This window comes from Canis lupus, chromosome 5, assembly GCF_048164855.1.
Source record: "Canis lupus baileyi chromosome 5, mCanLup2.hap1, whole genome shotgun sequence".
Lineage (NCBI taxonomy): Eukaryota > Metazoa > Chordata > Mammalia > Carnivora > Canidae > Canis > Canis lupus.
The window spans coordinates 10,529,072-10,550,696 of record NC_132842.1 but is presented as its reverse complement, the minus strand read 5'-3'; the positions used below and the strand labels follow the sequence as shown (position 1 = coordinate 10,550,696).

The 21,625-nt window shown below is 39.4% G+C and overlaps 1 protein-coding gene across 11 annotated transcripts in view; it reads right to left on the bottom strand.

The window, feature by feature from the left end:
• The window catches only part of NEBL (nebulette), a 341,680-nt gene that overhangs the window by 16,283 nt on the left and 303,772 nt on the right, over positions 1-21,625 (bottom strand). For 8 of the 11 annotated variants that reach the window (XM_072825442.1, XM_072825443.1, XM_072825444.1 and 5 more), the window contains 7 exons: positions 21,466-21,558; positions 19,528-19,620; positions 18,146-18,238; positions 16,799-16,903; positions 15,731-15,902; positions 13,109-13,201; positions 11,655-11,804 (listed from right to left, as the gene is read on the bottom strand). In XM_072825442.1, the coding sequence (XP_072681543.1) occupies positions 11,655-11,804; positions 13,109-13,201; positions 15,731-15,902; positions 16,799-16,903; positions 18,146-18,238; positions 19,528-19,620; positions 21,466-21,558 (799 nt within the window). Of the gene's footprint in view, positions 1-11,654; positions 11,805-13,108; positions 13,202-15,730; positions 15,903-16,798; positions 16,904-18,145; positions 18,239-19,527; positions 19,621-21,205; positions 21,559-21,625 lie in introns of all 11 variants that reach the window. The other 3 variants (XM_072825450.1, XM_072825449.1, XM_072825451.1) reach the window with 3 other exon arrangements.

Below are 21,625 nucleotides of genomic sequence, written 5' to 3'. Positions count from 1 at the left end.
CCCAATTTTCCTCAGTGAACATTCCCACCAATATTGTGTAAGTCAATCTCATGCAGAAAGATACATTATTCAAGTACAATGAAAGACTCATTATACTATCATAGAGGATATTTTAGAAATACTTATTGGATAAATATACATAACATTTTTTCCTAACATTTTTAAAGAGTTAAAAAACAGATTATGTGTTTGGTTTATTTCTGCACTAATCAATTCAAATATTGGCTCTTAGGAAATATCACCAATCCACAAGTAGTTTTCAAATACGGTTTTACATTAGATGACTTTAGCAACAAGCCACAGTAAATATCATATACAGACACATCTCAATAATGGTAACACTTCTGAATGAGCGAGTATACTTTTTTTTCAACCACCAGACATATATGAAACTGAAGCAATGTGTCCCTGACATGATTTGAAGATAGGAAAAATGTGGGGAAAGGACTATAAAGGATTCTCTGGGTCTTCCAGAGCCCAAGCTTCAGTTTAAGATGAGAGGCTGGGGCTGAAGAAACAGGCAGGTGTAAGAGTCACAGTCAGGTAGGGAGATGAACAACAGGTCATTGGTTAAAGACTCGTAGACAGGATCTAGGTAAGAGTCTGACAGACTAGTAAATCAGTTCAATACACATGCATCGGGGAAATCTTACGATAAAGATCAAAAACCAGAATGTCTGAAAAAAATGTGGCATGGGCGGATCAGAAATATGTTTGGAACAAGATTAGGCCCTAGGGAACTGGGGCACAAGATCTGGCCACAAGAGGAGAATCACACAACAAAGAGCTCCGGAAACAGAAGATAATGACCAAACAAAATGCAGAAACTCAATACATCTCCCAGCTGCATCAGCCTGTGGAAATTTTAAGTAGTTCCTATAAAAATCAGGATCCAATCCCCATGACCTACTAGCCTGAGGCTTGGGGCAGGAGGATGTGGGGCACCTGGATGAAATAGGAAGTCGGGGAGAGCAAGGAAATTCATGACTACAAAGGTAACATTATGATGTTTTATATCTAAGACAGACACGTAAATATGTATGTATACTTGGTCTATTATCCAATTTGGACATAAAATCTGATCCATAAATACCAAAACTGTTTCCATTTTCATTACTAATGTTCAACAAGATGGAAAATCTACTCTCTCCCTCTCCATGTGCATTACTTTACCTTACAAAGCTCTTCCAAAGTTTTCCCCCTTGACGCATATGCCACATCTATCTCCTTCCCACTGATCAAATCTTCTCTTTTCCCCAATCAACTCTGTTTCGCAGGAAATATATTTTTAATGTTTTATTGTTTGCTACTCGAAGTGTCAGATGTTTCTCCTTCATACACATATGGAACCCTTTGATTTAATTTTGGCATATCAATGAAAGACACATGTGCATCTTGGAACAAATGCTAGTCATTAGTATTTGATCCTTTTCCCAACTTCACACTCAGAAAAGGAAACTTGCGACGTTTCTTTCTTTCTCAGTCTAATGATATCAGGAATATGAGTTTCTCTAAGGACTTCAAGTTCAATCAGAATCCTGAACCTTTCCCTTGGGAGTGCAACAGAACTAACTAAAGGTTTCTAACAGTGTGTGCTTTTTTTAACAGGTGAAGAGTACTAGCTAGATGGCCAAAGATGATCATGTAATCCCCAACAATAAAATTTTACATTATAAAGAACTCGTTTATTTTCCTATAGTCTAGTTTCGTCACAGAAATTTATCTGGGAAATTTATCACAGAATTATCTCAACATCAATTCTTTAAATCTTCCTACACTTAAGAGCAGGCACTAAAACATCATTTTTTGATGAGTATTGTACATTCTCAAATTCAGATTGGAAACAACACTCGAATACAGCAGGAAAATAATACAACTGAAAGTTTCTTGTTGTAGGTATTTTCTTTGCAGAAGTTGGCCTGTAAGGAGCTCAATTTTTTTCAGAGGGTTGCGGTTGCCAATCAGTAACCAGAAAACAGAAGTAGTGACTCCAATAGAAATACCGGCACATTTATATTAAATGAAGGTGAAGAGTTCAAAATCAGGAATGTATTTTCTTGTTGGTTGTCCCGATTATCTAATTTTAAAACTATGCTCACCATTAAAACCAGTAATGCTGAATTTGGATCAGAATGCCATCTGTAAATCATAAAACATAAATCCTCCATGGGCAAAGAGAATTAACAGAAAAAATAATGCAAAGGATTACTAAGCAAAGAATTGTGATTCTATGGACACTATTCATATTAAAGATTTCAAAACACTGCTGTCGGATGCATATCCATCACTTTCAAACATAAATCCTCAATGGGCAAAGAGAATCAACAGAAAAAATAATGCAAAGGATTACTAAGCAAAGAATTGTGATTCTATGAACACTGTTCATATTAAAGATTTCAAAACTGCTGGTTGAATGCATATCCATCACTTTCAAAATATATTAATAGTTTATTATTGTGCCTGCATTTGATATTTCTGTTCTCAATTTAATGGCAAATTGAAATTTTAATGATGGCTGTCATCCCTTGGAACTGAGGGCACATTCTGTGGTCTTCACTATGTCTAGGAATGTGATGACTTGTCCTTGCACTTTGTCTCCTTCCATTCACCATTTCTTTGTGGAGCATTTGTGACAACATGGATGAACTTAGAGGACTAAGTAAAATAAGCCAATGATAGAAGGACAAATACTGCATGATTCTACTAATACGAGGTGTCTCAAATAGTCAGATTCACAGAGCAGAGAACAGAATGGCAGTTGCCAAGGACAGGAGAAGAAAATGGGAAATTGTTGCTCAGTGGATATAAAGCTTCAATTATGCAAAATGAATGAGTTCTAAGAGATCTGCTATACAACATAGTACCTATAGATAACAATGCAGTACTATGTACTGTAAAATATGTTAAAAGAATAGCTCTCATGGTAAGTGTTCTTATCACACACACACACACACACAAGGAAAGTTTTAAAGGTGGTGGATATGTTTTGTACCTTGCTTGTAGTGATGGTATCAGGGGTATATACATATGTCCAAACTCATCAAAACTTAGACATTAACTAGTACAAATTTTGCATATCAACTATACTTCAATAAAGCTTTAAAAAGAGTTATAGAGGAAAATAGGCAGGATAAGGAGATAGAGAGTTATGGGTATATGTGGGCTGGAGCTTTCTAGGTAGAGTGGTCAAGGAAAGCATTTCTGATTAGTTGAGATTTAATCAGAGACCTGAAGAAGGAGAGGCAAGCCACACAAAGCACTGGGGAGTATTCCAGGCAAAGGGATCCGTGATTGCAAGGAGCCCACGGTAAGAGAATACCTAATGTGCTAAAACAGCCTGGAGGTCCATGTGGCTGCAGCAGACAGTCTGATAGAAGATAAAACTGGAGATATGCCCAAGCACCAGACCATGTAACACCTGTAGTCCGTGGATCTTGGTTTTTAATCAAAATGTGAGTGGAACCATTAGAGAATTCTGAGTAAGCAAGTAATGAGATCTGAAGCAAGTTTTTAAAGGATCACTGACAGCTTGTCAGAGGCCAGATGAAGGGGGCAAGAGTGGGATGACAAAGACCAGGAGCCCATTTCTGAGATCTCAAAAAGATGGGATGGGATTTTCTCAAGGTTCACTGGAACTGGTGAGGAGTGGCTGGACTTAGGACAGATCTGCAGTGAATGGGGCCAACAGGCTTACTGATGAATTGAAAGTGAGGTATGAGAGGAAAAAAGGTGATAAGGATGTCACCGGTTTTGTTGGCATTTGTTCTGAATGATTGTGTCACCAACTGAGATAATGAACAAAGACAAGAACAGATGTTTGTTTGGGAAGACAGGAAAAAAGACACTGGTTCCAAACGTGAGATTTGAGATGCCTATTAAACATCCAGCGGTGGGCTATTCCGCCTGGAGTCTGGAAGTCATGAGAGTAGGAAGGTGCTATGATTTTGGTGTTTCTGCTCTTCTACATCAGTGATGAATGTCAACAATAAGAGACATTGTGATGTTTGAAATAAAAATCCACAATGCTGTCTCTACAGCATGAACCCCTCTACAGGACTGTGCAGAAGTGATGCCCATGGCATCAGTTCTCTTGGCAGAATGTAAATCATCCAATGCAGGCTAGATCCTTAGACAAGCTCCCAGAGTGGATTAAACTTCCAAGTCAGAGACTCAATTACCTCCCAGTCTGGGGAATTGGCCCTCTACCTAGCCTCTAAATCTCCTGCAGGACAGAGCCCAAGCAGAGAGCCCAGAAATGATACTCAGTTTTACCCTGTGGCTGAAGTGACCACGGCTCGGCTCTCCCCACACTTGGGTCTGGTCTTTAGCCCATCTCTGGGACACGCGGCCCCTGTGCTGAAGATGTGCCAGAGGACACCAAGTTTCTAATGTGCTCTGTTCTCTCATATGCTACTTTTCTGCCAAAAACTCTCCTTTCCCATTTCCCCACCTGGCTGATTCTAACTCTGGGTGTCACTCCATCACAAAGCCTCCTTGAGCGCAATGGGTTCATTCATCTGCCTCTCACACCAGAGTATGAGTTCTTCAAGGACAATAACTATATCTTTATTTTCTTTATTTCTAGCATCTTGCACATATAGGAGATGAATGTTTGGTGAATGAACAGATGGAGTTACAGCTCCCTTTAAAGCACCCTTAGGTTTTGAATGAATGGATGGAGTCGTGGGTGCCTTTAAAACACCCATAGCGGGAGGCCTGGGTGGCTCAGCAGTTTAGCACCTGCCTTCAGCCCAGGTGTGATCCTGGAGTCCCAGGATCGAGTCCCACATCAGGCTCCTGGCATGGAGCCTGCTTCTCCCTCTGCCTGTGTCTCTGTCTCTCTCTCTCTCTCTCATGAATAAATAAATAAAATCTTTTTAAAAATAAAAAATAAAACACCCATAGGTTTAGGGCAATTGGCTCCCTAACTGGTGCACTGCCCTCTTGGTACACCTAAAGACAATCTACTGAGAGTTCTGAAGCATCTCTTGCAACCTAACCCTCAACAGCAGGGAAATAACCCAATAGTAAATGGCCTCTCTCTGGGATTTAGCACATTTCTCCATATAAAATCCTAATCTAGGGATCCCTGGTTGGCACAGTGGTTTGGCGCCTGCCTTTGGCCCAGGGCGCGATCCTGGAGTCCCAGGATCGAATCCCACGTCGGGCTCCCGGTGCATGGAGCCTGCTTCTCCCTCTGCCTGTGTCTCTGCCTCTCTCTCTCTCTCTGTGTGTGTGACTATCATAAATAATAAATAAAAAAAAATTAAAATCCTAATTTAAATCTTTAAAAAAAATCAACAAAATTTGGAGGGAAAAAATGACATTTCTAAAGGACAGGAGCTGCAATGCTATCAGCATAGGTCCTGCTTGGGCTGTCACAGAATTCAGAAGCTTGTTTTCCACCAGTTAAGGCAGGACTAGGTCATCCCAGTATGATTCTTTCACAACAAAATGGAAACGTTCACAACGTTGGAAAACCTAAAGTGTCTATTTTTTAAAAGTGCATCTGCTTTTCCTTCCCCATTACACTCTCAAACCCTCCTATGCTCCAGAAGGATGCAGAAACACAAAATACCTGAAGCCGAATGGAATGCAAGTTCACATTAAGAAGAGTAAATGCTGGGCAAGATTGCAAACACACAGAAATACTAGAGACACAGGCTACTGTGAGTTAGGGGAAACCAAAGAAATACAAAGTCATATCAGAAAGCAAAAAGATGTTGCAGCCAAGTGAACTGAAGACAAAACACAAAGATCAAAGAAAACCTCACAGTGAAATAAGCAGAAACCATAAGGAGTATTGCCACTCAAGGAACTGTGTGTCAAATGAAAAGAAGTTAACCTAATCTGATACCAAAAGGCAATAAAGATAATTTCAAATAATACTATTCAAGAATCAAAACAAAATTAGATCAAGTTTAAATAAAAGCCTCCTTTATTGAATCAAAGTAACACAGTAGAGATGTAAAATGAAAATCCTTTGGTAACTTAATACCTAGGAAAGTAGAATGAAAAGTAAGAAAGCCCAAAATAATCACATAAGAAAACGAAAATATTCAGCAATCAAAGCAAGATGGGAAAATATCCTGAGAAACACATAACGAAAACAATGATAAAAAAAAACTGAAAGTAGAGGGCCTCTATGCTAATGCTCATGAAAACCAAATGTGAATGATGAAAACAGGATACTTTTACCTCAAGGAAACAGCCAATTGTTTAACCCTTTGTCCCAAGAATCAGAATTTCCCCTGACTCATAAGAAGGACTCCAAAATTATGACTCTCCTAACTGTCCAGCCACTTAATTCACAAAGTAGAATGGATCAGATCACATTTAGAGTAGAAACAGAGTCTCATACCTAGAGAAGGGGGGGGGGGGGGAGTTTATTTACGTTTATAGCACTTAGCTTAGGAAATGTAAAATATCTTAGAAAGCTTTTTGTTCTAGATCCTTCTTGTTACAGATAAGGACACTTTGCCTAGTAATATTAGATGACCTCCAGAGAATGCATACCATGTGAGAGAGAGCTAGGGTGAAGTCCAAAGTCTTGTCCTGTGGCACAACACTGTGTCAACTGCCGTGCAGCTTGGCCACACACACCCCCTAGACAGCAGGGAGATAACCCAATACTAAAGGGCGTCTCTCTGGGACTTAGCACATTTCATCATATAAAATCCTAATCTAGATCTTTAAAAAACAATCAACAAAATCTGAAGGAAAAAAATGGCATTTTTAAATACTTACATTCTCTTTTTTTCTTCATCTTACCACTAACCAGGATTGTTTTAGAATTCTTTTCAATTTCTAGAATGGTATTTAAACTAATACATATGATTTACTAAAGACACTAAAGGTTTTCATCAAATAGTCATCAAGACCATAAATGTTTCTTCCTTCTATGGAGTCAATCAGCACCTCCTTACCAGGGCCCAGCATAGTACACATTTCAAAGGGGACCCTAAATTTCAAAGCACCGGGAAGTCATGGATACTACTCCTAACCTTCTCCGTCAGGAAAACAAAACAAAGCAAAACACTGGGAATGTTTTCATTTTAGGTCTTTTCTTTTTTTTTTTTTTTTCAGCTATGCTTTAATGTCCCTGAAACATATCGAAACACCATCAAAACAAAAATGGAAGAATTTCCATGAAAACCTTCCACAACAGACTTTCATTTAAAAAAAATAATTATACTATACATTTTTATATATGCAGCTCTAGTTTTTAAGATATTAGTTTGTTGTACATCTGAAACTCATACCATGTTATATGTCAATCATACTTCAATTTTTTAAAAATGAGCAGAAAAAAATATTCATTTGGCCATTTCGTGCATTCACCAAATATTTGCTGGAGCATTTATTCTAAGGGTTGGAGATAGAGTGGTGAATAAAAGAGCCAATATCTCTGCTCTTGTAGGGCTTCTATTCCAGCGAGGCAGCGATAGACGAACAAATAAACAAATAGATGTATAGTATCTCAGGTGATGTCAAATGCTAATGGAGGGAAAAAAAGGAGGGTAAAGGATCAGACAGTAAAGGAAAGAAAGGGTGCTCCTTTATCTCTGGTCATTCGAGAGGGTCTCTGATAAAATGATACCTGAGCAGAATCATTAAGAAAAGTGGGACTAGGCAAAAGCAAATACAGGGATGAGAAGGAATGTTCTCGGTTGGGAGGCAGTGAAGTACAAAGGCCCATAGGGGGAGCTTGCTTGGAAGGTCTGAGTAAAGCAGGGAATCTGGACAAAGAATGGGAGGAAATGAGCTTCGGGTAGCAGCCAAGGCCCAGAGCAGTTGAGGGCTTGGTAGGCAATGGTGAGAATTTGGGTTATATTCAGAATAAAATGGTAGCAGAAGAATGCCATGATCCAACTCATGTTTCAGAAAGATGCTTCTGGCTGCCAGGTGAAGAGTAGAGCAGGGCAGAGGGTCGGCAGTGTGGGGTGGCAAGAGCAGAAGCAGGAAACCAGTCCTACTTCTACTGGAGGCTACTGTGATGACCCAGGGCAGAGGGACAACCAAGCGGTCGGATTCTGGATACATTTTTCCTGGTAGAGCTAACAAGATTTGCTAATGGGCTAGAGGTGGGTGTGAGTGGAGGACAGGAGCTGAGGATAACCCCACAGAATTGGACCTCACCCCCTGGACAGCTGCAGGTGCCACTTAGCAAACTGGGAACCTAAGAAAGAATGGTTTGTTTTGGAGGGGGGTGCATATATTGTTTTGCACATATTAGGTTTGGTATGTCACTCGTCATCTGAATGCAGACATAAGGTGCCAAATGATAGAATGTACCTTGCTTCCCTTAAAATAAATAGAATTAGGAGCATATTACCATATATTCCAAAATGTTTTCAAATCAATGCAGATATCCTGTGAGTACACCACCTCTTCGATGTACATTATATCACCTACTGACATATCTTTACTTTTGCTTTATATCTATTTTCCAAAATAGGGAATGTCACTAAAAGCAGAGCATCTTGGCCCTATAACAGGGGGCTGAAGATGGCAAGGCATTTTTTTAAAGGTTTTATGTATTTATTTATTTATTTGAGAGGGGTGGGGAGAGGAAAGATAGGGCACCAGAGCTAAGGGAGAGAGAAGCAGACTCCCCATCTAGCAGGGAGCCTGACATGAGGCTCCATCCCAGGACGCCAGGATTATGACCTGAGCCAAAGGCAGAAACCGACTGAGCCACTCAGGTGCCCTATGACAAGGCATTTTTAAAGGCATTTTATAAGACATTATTTAAGCTACTGAGACACCCCTTCCTGCCAGAAATCTTCTCACCCCCACCCTGCCACCTTCCATGGAGTCTAAAAAAATGTAATTATTCCTTCCCAACTATGTGTTATCCTTACTCATGTTCTGGCATAATGTAAGAATATTTATGTATACCATCTTTCAATGGAGATGTTTTTTCATTCAGTTTGGCATAGCATAGTGTCCTTTTGTTAGCAATAATTAGAAAAATGAAGTAGTGGCTTGGGAACAGAAGGAAGAAAGAAACTGACACAGTGGGTTTTCTCAGTGCAGTCCTGGCCATGGAGAATGGAGACAGTGGGCAGGTGCAGGGGAACTAGACACATCTGGGGGAGGGGGTCTGGATTCTCCTTCTCTTCTACGCAGGTTCATCCCGGACCTCATCAATGCCTCCCACAGCAGTCTCCTGTGTAGCCTTCCCTCTGAACTCAGATTGCCACTGACACACTATCTCACTGCTCTAGAACAGAGATATTCTTCTCCCAAAGCCTCCTTGGCCTAATTAACATCTTTTAGCATTGGCATTTCAGCTCAAATCTTCCTTCCCTGGGAAGGCTTCTCTGACATCAAGGCCAGATGGAGTTCCTCTGTTATACATATCTTGTAGCCCTCATGCTCTCCCGTCATAGCACGTACTCTGTTCTTAATTATATATTAGTTGGGTCAGTATCTGTTTAATGTCAGTGTCCCCCACCAAACTCAGCCCTTTAGAGCAGATGTACATCTCTTTCGCTCACTGCTCTATGCATTGTCAGATCCCGGCTCTTGGCTGGTGTACAAAGAACACTCAATTAACATTTGGTGAGTAAGTGAATGAATGCTGTGTTGGGTGTACAGACACAAAGTAGAAGGGTCATTGCTGAAGCAAAGTCTCTAATGTACACTGCGTCAAATCCAAAATGCTGGACTGAGTAAAGTTGATGAAGATGGATTGAAATGTAGTCTTGTATTTGCTTTGGGTTTTGTTCATCTCATCAAGCACTGACATTCTTCTGTACCTCCAGGACCACAGAGGACGCTGAAGGGAGAAATCAATAACCCCAAATCCAAAATCAAAAAATTCAAGACACCACCGAACCCTTTGTTAGAGAATCAGACACAGGAAGGGGAGATTGTCCATGTCTATCCTGTCTACAAGTGAGCAAAACTCATTGACAAATACTTCATTAGAATCACAGAGAAAAGAGATCTTTAAAAACTTTCTAGTAAGGTGGGATCTTAAAAAGAAAAAAAAAGTAAACTCATAGAAACAATAGAAAAGTGGCTGGCAGGGGCTGGGTGGAGGAGGGTGGGAGGTTAGAAAGCAGTACAAACTGAGCTATAAGATGAATAAGCTCTGGGGCACCTGTGTGGCTCAGTCAATTAAGTGTCTGCCTTCCGCTCAGGTCATGATCCCCGGGTCCTGGGATGGAGCCCTGCATTGGGCTCCCTGCTCAACACAAAGTCAGCTTCTCCCTCTCCCTCTCCTTTTGCCCCCTACTTGTGCTCCCACGCTCTCTCTCGTGCGCTCTCTCTCGCTCTCTCTTTCTCTCATGCTCTATCAAATAAAATCTTTAACAAAAAAAAAAAAAAAAAGATCAATAAGCTCTGAAGATCTAACGTACAACATGGTGACAATGGTTGATAGCACTGTATTGCCTAGTTGAAATTTGCTAGTAGAGTAGAACTTTAATGTTCTCTCACATGCAAATAAAAGATAACCATGTGAGGTGATGGATGTGCTAATTAACTAGATGGGGGGAGTCCCTTCACAACTACCCCTATATCAGATCATCTCTACAAACACTTCAGATAGCTTACGTTTTTTTTTGTTTTTTTTTTTTAGCTTACGTTTTTATATGTCAATTGTACCTCAGTAAAGCTGAAATGTAAAAGAATAAAAACAAAAACCTTTCTACGAAGCAAAGGCCAGCCTAAATGTATAATTTAAGATATACAGAATGTAACCTGATTTTAACCTCATAAGTGCTTCATTCAAACAAATGAAAAAAACAATCACACAAATGCGAGAGCTTTCGTGGTGTCATCTGGTCTTCAATCACTTTACTTTCTCCCCAGCCACCCCAACCCCACCCCCCTTGTTAGGTTGCTCAACAACAAAATTTCCTGCCTTAGGGATTTATTTCAGCAATATGACCTCTGTGGTTGAAAAGCAAATTCAGGACTCTATCAGTTCTTTGAGCTTCCGGCCCCTCACCCCACTGCCCATGGCACTAAAATGCAGCCGCATCGGTAGTCTTAAAATGTAATAACATCTTTAGCAGTAAGAGTCATTTAACATCCCAAACAATTTCAACTAGAAGGTGTAGACCTCATCCACCAGCGTAGATGCAGAAACAGAAGAAAGGATGACTACATAAAATATAGGGAAGATTATTAACAAGCAACAGTATTTTCCATATTTTTTAAAGTCTATATTATCAAGTATTACATCCAATTTCTTTTAGGCATATACCTTTCTGCAAAGGTATATCAATATTGAAATGCACACAAATTCAGAGCAACCCCTCTAATCCACTTAAATATAACTCTAAGATTGGTTTTCCTTAATGGAAATCAGACACAAACTCCACAGAACTCGAATGTCCACTCTGGCTGTGTCCATCACAAGCAACTGTGAAACACACTAACGTAGCTGAGATCCCAAGACCCTTTTGTCATTAAAGAGCCACTGGCGGTGAAAACAGTGAAATAAGACAGAAAAAACAAGCATGCAGGAATGCAAATTAGTAGTTTAAAAGAAAAGAACTCAACTTTCTAAACATAACTTAAAATTTCCAAATACACCCAGGTTATATGTTTGTGCAAAGGTGAAGAATGTTAGATGCACTTATGACACATTTACAAAAATGAATTATTGTTCTTGGAGACTGGTTAATGTTCACTACCTCCTTCATCCGACGGTCTGGTTACCTCACTGCAGCATGAAAAGCTAGGGTACATCTCAGATATTTCTGATTTGTCATCTCCCAGACCTGTACCAAAAGTACTGCTTGAGTGAGATCGAGAACGGTGTCTCCTATAGTGACTCGCCTTTTCTATATTGGAGGGAAAATATTCAGATTTGTGATTAAGTGACTTGAAGAACAAAAAAAAAAAAAAAAAGGAAGACAGAAAGAAAAATTGCTTAAAAGTTTAACAAGGAAGAAAAACAGTTTCTTACTAAATAAAAATCCCAAAGCTCAACTATTATAAGTTCTAGTCGCCTACTACCAAACTTCAGCATACATTGAATCAACTATATAAATGTTGAACGATCATTTATTCTCATTTCAAGTCTAGATTTTAAAGGAGAAATAGGGGATGGGAAATTGACAAGAACTAAGAAAACACCGGCAAACTAAAATATTTTTATTAAACATAACTTCTGGTTAGACATAATTGTTTTCCAGAATCCCCAAGCATACAGCCATTTGCCGCCTTTTCTTTGTCTTCAGAAAATTTAATGACAACTTGGCTGATTATGTGGATCAAACTGACTACAAAAGTATTACAGTCCCTACTTTGCCTTGGGCTTTCGATTTCATTAATGTCAGTAATTAAATGTAGAGTATAAATCAGGGGCTAGAGTCAGACCCAAAGGATATGATACATCTATTTATATTGTTTAAAATAATTGCATAACCGTCAAAGCTTCAGTTTGTTAAACACTATCTGAAAGTCTGAAATGTCAAACCATGCTATCACTGTACCCAAATACCCAAACCATTCAGGTTTTGCTTTTAATTAGAAACATGTGGTCTAAATTAAAAGTCAAATAACCTTGCTCTATACACTATAAATTTTGCATTATACAAACACTCAGAGATAAATTTTACGGGTGCCTAAAAGTCTATCTTAACAGGCTCATGATGCTATATAAAAAACCTCCCCACTGTTTTATATGTAATTCTTAACTTCTACCTTTAAAATGTTGGAACAGTGTTTTCCATGAAACAAATCTTCTTAATGTCTCAGCATTTTAGTGCAGTCCAAATAACTGCATTTGAAAGCCCAGAAAACCTATAAAGTCACATTTATTAATGCAAAGCAGACATCAGAAAGCTCTGGACACCTTTCTAAGTGAATCTAGAACAAACAAATCTAGGATATATTAAAAAGCCCTTTTGCAAGGTTTGTTTTCATAAGCGATTAATAGTATTTTAAAGCTATGTTGCTTTAACATAGCCTTTTTTTGTTGTTATTGGGGTTTTTTTTTTTGTTGTTGTTGTTGTTGTTTTCAAATCTTCAACTTCAAAATTTACATTATACACTTGGTACCATGAGCCTCTACCGCTCAGACTAGCTTCACTTTCAGGACAAAACCATGTAAATGAAGAGTAACTCAAAATGTAAGCAGTACCAGAGAGCATATGGAGACTTCTAGACTGAATATTGTCTTCCAGGGGATCAAGGTCGAAGACAGAACCAGGGTCTGTACGCCAAACTTTGAGGTCTTTTACCAGAAGGAAGAAATCAACAAATCAAGAATGAATTTTAAAAAGTCAGCATCAAGGTCAAGTGCAAGTCTGGAAAAAGATGCATGTAATAAGCAAACACGTAATAAGTAAACCCATCCCACTGCAGACTTCAGAGGAGAACAAGGGACAGTCACATTCATGAGGATTTGGTAAGAAAACTTTGTGAGCAAACTTAAACTACCTGGTTTATTCTTCATTGACCTTGCATCTAGAGCCTGTGACTCATCACCCAACACACCAGGCAACTCCCTGCATCTCCAAAGCCCCAAAACATGTGCTCGCCACAGGCTGAAAGAGGTGACATGTTTGCTTTAAATTCCTGATCAAAGACACGTGAGTAAATCATAGGAAGTGACCTAGAGGGCTTCGCCTGAGGAAACAAAGAACAAAAACTTCTCTCCCCAAAACAAGTGTTTGAAATGTAGATAGGTGGCAAGCCTAACTTTCATTGGGAGCCCATGAGTGCAAGCTAACCTACACAACACAAGTTTACTGGAAAAGTGCAATAAAGCACGGCACTGAGCAAGAACGGTGAGGAATGGAAAGCCAAGCAAAGAGCAGTTTCCTGCACTCAAAAGGGACCAGAGAGGAGTTCACTAGGATACTTAGCGATCAGACCAAGCAAACAAATTCACATCCCTGCTTTAGTTGGAGGCAAAATCCAAGTATGAAAACTTGCAGGTTTACCCGTGTCTCCAGCTAACGGAGCTCAGGTCCTAAAAATGATTGGCATGGTGCTGTATTCACAAGAGGAGAATGAAAAGTCTAGCTATGGACAGAAATGGAGTTTGAGTAAAAACAATGAATTAATGAACTGGAAGTGGAGCTCTGGCATGTCTATAATTAGTAGATTAGTTGTATGCAGAGCTCACCGGGTGCCGGGCACTACTGTCCATCACAACATGAACTCACTTGTGCTTTGTGCCACTTTATAGTAGGTACTATTACTATCCTCGTTTCATAAGTGGAGAAACTAAGGCATAGAGAGACCAAGTTAGTCTGGCCAAGGTTACACAACTAGTAAATAGCATAGCCTCCAGTAAAAATAGAAGCAGCACAGATTGGCCTAGTCTCCATTACTCAAAAAATCTCCAACCCTGCATTTCCCTGCCTGGCTCAGAAGTTTGTTGAATGTACTTCATTTAAGAAGAGATAAACTGACTTCCAGATTACACAATAAGGGAATAATTCAGGAACATATATGTTGAGTTTTTTAAAAAAATAATAATTTCTATCCCAAAGGTAATGAGTACTGAATTCTGAGAGCTTCAAAGTCCAGCCAATCTCCCAGTTTCTGGCAAGAATTTTACCATCATTTCTGGCCCCTGATCTAGGGAGTAGGACCCTGATGTAAGCTGTGCAGACTGTCAGGATGTCCACCCATGAGGGATGAATCAGACCGTCTGCACTCACTATCCCTTGTGAGATGTTACTCCAAAGCAGTAAAACTAACTCTGTGTTACTCTCAGTGAAAATATCTCAACCCATCCATCCAACTGAATGTGATCCTTTTACACAATCACCTATGGAAGATGGACAGAGCTATCAATAGTGTATAATGTATGTGGAATCCCTCTGTGGCAAAGATTTTCAGATTCGCTTCATCATGATTCAAGTAACTTAGAGCCCTGACTTCATTACCGTTGTTTAACATGAAGACCCTGTCAGATACACACTTCCCTCATCCAGCTCACCTCTAAATAGCCTTTCGCTAGTCTCCCCCACAAAAAAATCAGCTCTTCCCTGTGAAGATGAAGCTAACCTAACACTGAGATTATCAATGAGTACATGGAATGATTCCCAAAAATATTATTTGGGCTTTAGAATCAGACTAGCTACAAAAATTTAAACAACAGACATTTGGAAGTATGGGTCATTGATATGTATTGAAAAGTCAGTAACTGTCTTTCTAGCCCTGCCATGGACTCTGGGGGGATCACTGCTATCTCAGCCACCATTCCACAAAAGTTTCCTTCCTTTCCGATGTATGGCACTTATAGACAGCTCCCAATCATCCCCATTTGGAGATAATATTCAAAAAAATATAAGATATTAATATTATGGAATGCCATCAGAATCTCTCTGGCACTTCTATTTGTGGTAAAAGGGCTGAAATGTGATTATTTCTATTATTGTCATCAGTGTCTCCAGTATGATGCATTGATCAAATCCATAAGCTAAAGGAAAACAACATAATCATTCAACTTTTGTTATCACTCATGTCTGATATTATGGCTGCTTCTCTGCTTAACAAATAAGAACATTCTCAAGACCAGAAAGTTATTATAGGCAGAGAAGGTCCAATAATAGAAAGGATTTGCAAGTGCCAGGAATCCCATTCAACATGGTGTAAACAGGAGCACTTAGCCTGTGGTTTGTTTTCAGTTGGGCACCACATCAAATAGTTGCAGAGTAGTCCAATGAACAAGGAGGCCAATTCTAAAGTGAGGCCAAGGACAATCTTTTGGACTGTGTGGACCTGCCGAGAAGGACCATCAGCTTACCCACAATGATTCCAGGTCTCCTGTCCATCTCCACGATGTGAGGATGGACACCTTTGTAGGCTGCATCGCTGACTACCTGGGTGTTCTTCCTCACTCGCTCTGTCACAGGGTCATCAACAACAGGAGTAAAGCCCCTTCCCTTTGTCTTTTCAAAATCTTCATGATATTTTACCTGAAAAGAAGAAAAACAACAGTAACTCAAACTGGAATTTCCTGGCTGTTACATAGTTCACAAACTTTTGATATGACGGCTGTTATAGAATCAATTTCATCTAGATTATTTTCCACATTTATGTATCTTTTTCAATTACTCTAGAAATAGTGTCTGAAATGTCAGCTTCCTAGATCAGAAACCAAGTGCTGATATTTTCATTGTGTTTTTCATCATTATGGTTATCAGCTCTTTTCCATTATAAATAAACCAGTATATCCATGAGAAGGTTAGAGAGATGTATTTTTTCAATCTTGATAATTTCCTAAAATGTACTAACTTAGGTACAAATTAATTTTTTATCTTTGAACCTTTAATAGGTATTAGAACGATATGCTCTTTCCACACAATTATCCAAAAACATACACTTTTTTCATGTTCTGAAATTGGATTAGGGTGATACTCAACTCTATAAATTTTACTGCAAACCACTGAATTGTACACTTTAAATAAGTAAACCTTATGGCATAGAAATGATGGCTCGTGAAACTGCTTTAAAAGACATACTTTTTTTTTATATTCTCTGCAACATATAAACACACCAAACTCGGTCTTAAAACGAACTGAAAAGAAGTCCAAGCAAACATTTTTTTGTAAAATGCATTTACAATAGTCATGTTAGAAATAAAAACACACTCAACATATCACTGAGAAAAATTACTTTATTAGACTATGCCCATTACATTTCAGTGTGATTAGAAAGTTCCCCTAAAAGGATGAGTCCATCCGCATTTTGCTTTGCATTTATGCTTTGTTAGTCATCTAGATTAATGGTGAACACGCCATCAGTACACTGGGTGGGTGGGTGCCATTCCTTAGTATGTTTTAGTCAGGAGAAGTTGCTGGTTGTGCCCTACCATTGAAATATGATTTTGTGCTTCTTTGACATATCTCAGACCAGGTGTATCTAAAATCAGACTTGGTCTACCTTTCATCTGTTTATGGTCCTGGGTATATTTTACCTGCAAAATGAATAGTAGAACATACTTAACAATAAGACAATGATAAAAAAAATTTCGTGTAACTTTTCAAACTTTCCAAATGAGTGAAACATACACAACATATCCAAAATTATTTCCCAGGGAAGTTGTTCAGTGAATTACTTGTCATTCTAGGGGAACAATCTAAAATTTTATTTTTAAAGTTCACTTTAAAAGCTAAAGCGAAAACAACCTAACTCTATCAACCAAGAACAGATGTGTGAATGACCAATATTCACTAACAACATAGTCAGGAAAAATGGTTATCATACTTAACTTAAGCAGGAAAAATCCAAACCAAATGAAACTTAAGTGTTTTTTCCCCCATTTTTACCATAACACTGTTGAAGAATGTACACCAAGCCCAAGCATCCCTCTATTTCCTTTTATTTTTCCCCACTGTAGAGGATAAGAAATAAGGAGTATTAAATCTAATTTTCTTCTAAGCAGCCACAGCTTAAAGGTAATTTATGTCAAATACAGTCAGCATCTGTGGACAGAAATGCCACTGGAGAGCTGTACACTCTAAGACCTAAATGCTGATTCCCAGGCACAGAAAAGCTCTTCTTGACAGCTGCCCAGCAGAACACTGCTGTTTGTGAAGCTGGCTATGCATGACATTAGGATAGCAATTATTGAGGACCTGAGGACATATGTGCGATTCAGAACTGAAGCCCCGATATTTACTATGAACAATCGTACCATCCAAACAAGACAATGAGGTGCACAAGGGACTTTATTGAGTAACTAAATTCTATATTCAATGCATTGATAGATTTTTTTTTCCCTCTAAGTCCTTACTCTGCAGTAATGAGTCATTTTTTATTTTGTTTTGCTGAGAGCCTTTAGCTATCCACATTCGGTGGAATACATCTGCAAAATGACACTTTGCTTATGCATCAAAGACTTTACCACTTTCAAAGACACTGGCTAAAATAACATGAATCATTGTTTAAATGAGCATGATATAGTTTAAAACTAAGCTTTGAATGTAACCATTGGTCACATCTGGAAATAGCAATGAAGGGTTGCAGGAGAATGTAAAGTTTTGTAATGGCAGCTTTTGGAAGTCATCTGAAATAACACATGCACTTACTGCATGTACCACAAATGTTGCTTGAAAATATATTTTATTCTCACAAGAAAGAAAAAAAAAACAGGACTGCAAGTAAATAATAACGGACGTATCCTTTGTAACAGACCAAAATGAATAAAACGACTTGCCGAACTAATATTTTCTTGATTCTTCTTCACTCTTTCCATTTCAGGAGTTACACTTAAAGCTGTACCTCTTCCCAGTTGACCTTTATAATAAACCTATTATTTCAGAGAATAAAAAATAAGAGTACTGTGAATCAATTCACCTAAATAAGAGTCTCACAGTAGCTATTTTAAAGAGCAAACCAAGAAAGGGAACTATGAAAAAAGAAAATGCTATCATCAGAGGGCTAGCCATATTTAAAATGCTTGCAACTTAAATCAATCTATTTTCACTCATCCCATAGCCTGAATTGCTGGGAATGAAGTCACTGTGAATGTACTCAAATATACGGGCACACCATCAGTAAAGCTGTCAGGAGCAATGTATCACAAAGGAATATGAGAAGAAACGTCTTCATAGATACTACTTAAAGGTACTCCTACCCATATACTGTTATGGTTTGTCAGTAATTAACTGCAGCAGAACTTTTTAAAAGATGCCTAAGATGGTGACCAATGTCATCCATAAGCAAATCGGCATGCTTTCCACTATCTCTTCCTTCTCGATAACCACGTTCCTTTCTGAGAGCAATGGAGTTACGTCAACTGTGATTCTAAATATATTGGGAAAAGATGAGCATCTACTTCAAAATACAGTTGGGAGGAAAAGTGCCAAACAATGGCCTGCCTTTGTTTTATAATCTGCTCAGAAGACTTTAAAGGTTGGAAGAATAAAAGATTTCTTTGAACCTAACAGATTTCCAGATTTCCTCTTCCAGAGAAGCCAATCTATATGTTAATGACTTCAGAAAATGATTCTCTGGGAACTAGACCCATGGATTACATAAACAGAAGGAGGGTAAGAACAGGCCAAGAGTTGGGGCCTGAGTAAAAACTGTCAGCCCCTTAACAGGTGCCCCAAAAATGGGCCCATCCCATGTGACCTATTCAGGCATGCACACTTTGCAATTTTCCCCAAGCCTTCATTCAAAAACAAAGCAACAGTAGCTGGAAGTGGATAATGGGATTGGACAGGCTAATGAACGAGAACACATACTAGTGGGAAAGGCAGCAGGAAAGCTTATCTGAAGGGCCAAGATGCTAGAAGCCACCTCTGCATCCCTTTGGGGAATGACTACAAGTATAATAAGCATGCAGACAAGATAAGAGGGACACACAATAATCAATAGACAAAAATGGTACTGGAGGTTACTGGGAACTCTGGAGCACAGAGTGCCTGGCTGTACCTACAACACCTAAGACCTTGCAACCTTTCAAGTAGACTGGCAGTCAACTGAGAGCAGAACTGTCAACTCAAGGTTATGAAAATTTTATAAATACAATCCCTTCATTGACACATTGATAATACATTTGCTATCATAAGAAAAAAAGCTATAAGGTCCCACATCACTGATGTTCTTCTGGTTTTCTTTAGCTCTCTTCAGCTCCGGTGGATCAGAAATTGCAGTTGCCTGCTTAATTTCTCCTTTGTATTTTACCTGCAGAGGATAAATGAGAATTTTAATAGATAGCAGAATGGTCTCCCCACACACACTACCGAGGATGAACCTCAAAATTAACCCTATCTTTTCACACATTTTCCCCCATAGGAGATGTGCATCCACCTTTCGATTCGTATCTACACCTGGATCCCGATTCTTCTGACGTGGCAAGCACAAAATGCCAGTTGTGCTTCTTTAAAACAATTTTTCAATATATACTTTGCTGTTCATTGCCAAAGTTAACTGCAAATTCCATGACCAAAAGCAGTGGAAATATAAGGGAGAAACAAGGGAATGAAGGCATTGCAGGACAAGCATTGTGAAGTTGCCCAGCAGCCAAGGGAAGGCCATTTACACCCTCATTCTAACCTGAGGCTTCCGCTGTCAAAAGAAGCTAAAGATCCCTTGTGCACCCCAATGTTTCTAGCAGCAATGTCCACAATAGCCAAACTGTGGAAGGAGCCTCGGTGTCCACCGAAAGATGAATGGATAAAGAAGATGTGGTTTATGTATACAATGGAATATTACTCAGCCATTAGAAACGACAAATACCCACCATTTGCTTCGATGTGGATGGAACTGGAGGGTATTATGCTGAGTGAAGTAAGTCAATCGGAGAAGGACAAACATTATGTGGTCTCATTCATTTGGGGAATATAAAAAATAGTGAAAGGGAATAAAGGGGAAAGGAGAGAAAATGAGTGGGAAATATCAGAAAGGGAGACAGAACAGGAGAGACTCCTAACTCTGGGAAACGAACTCTGGGTGGTGGAAGGGGAGGTGGGCAGGGGGTGGGGGTGACTGGGTGATGGGCACTGAGGGGGACACTTGATGGGATGAGCACTGGGTGTTATTCTATATGTTGGAAAATTGAACACCAATAAAAAATAAATTTATATATAAAAAAAAAAGATCCCTTGTGTCTACCACATTCCAGGGGCATTATAAGAAGAAAGCACTGTTCAGCCAGACTTTCTCCCCCACCTGGAAGAACCCACACTTGAATTTTAAAGTCTTTCAGAATTACCTGTTGGGGAAGAAGACTATGGTTTATTTTGGTACAAGTGCCATAAAAGAGTCAAAAATTTTTTAAAAAGGAGGAAAAATCACTAGTAGGGGGCACCACTGAAAGGGATTTCTGAATTGAGGAAGGCCCAGGTTCTAACCCCAGCTCTGCTCTTCAAACTATGGGTCCCTGGCATGTCCTCTGACCTCCCCAAGACTCAGTTTTCCACACCTACAAATCAGAGAAATAAATTCAGCCGACCTCATGGGATTCACACACAGCATTTGGCACAGGGGCCACATTACAGGTACCTCCTGGTCATTAACGCTTGTTCCTTTATTAGCAATAGATCACCGATGATTGACTAATATTTTCCATTTTATTTATAGGTTTCCTGCCCTGACATTATATCTTAGAACCCCAATCAAGCCAGGTCCTCTTTGGCTCTATTCTAACAGATAAATTTTCCCCCTCAGATTGACAACAGACCCACTTTTTTCTGTGTCCCTCCCCGAATGTAGAGATTTACCTACTAAACTATGAGATCCTTGAGGATAGGAACAGTCTCTCACCCACCTTTGTGTACCAATATAATGCCTGGTGCATTGCGGTGATTAATGAAGATTTCTTCAATAAACAAATATCGCTAAATTATAGCATGACAGTCCCCAATTTCCTGGATCACATGAGAGAGCCAAAACCAAAGTTCATGCCCTTGAGCATGCGACCGTGAAAAGAAGCATCCAACACGTGGAGGGCTCAAGCTTTTCAGAGAGCTCCATGAAGAATAAAAACGTGTAACGTTTGACAATACAGGAGAACACAGGGCCACTTGCCATACTCAGTTGCTCCTGGTTTCTCCTCACCCTCTCCATCTCTGGCGTGACGCTCACTGGCGTGGCTCTGTGGCACTGCTCCTTGTACTGGAGCTGCGAGACAAGGTACAAGACAGTGTGGAGTTAAGCAAAGGAAACATGCACCCATCCTCTGGAACAG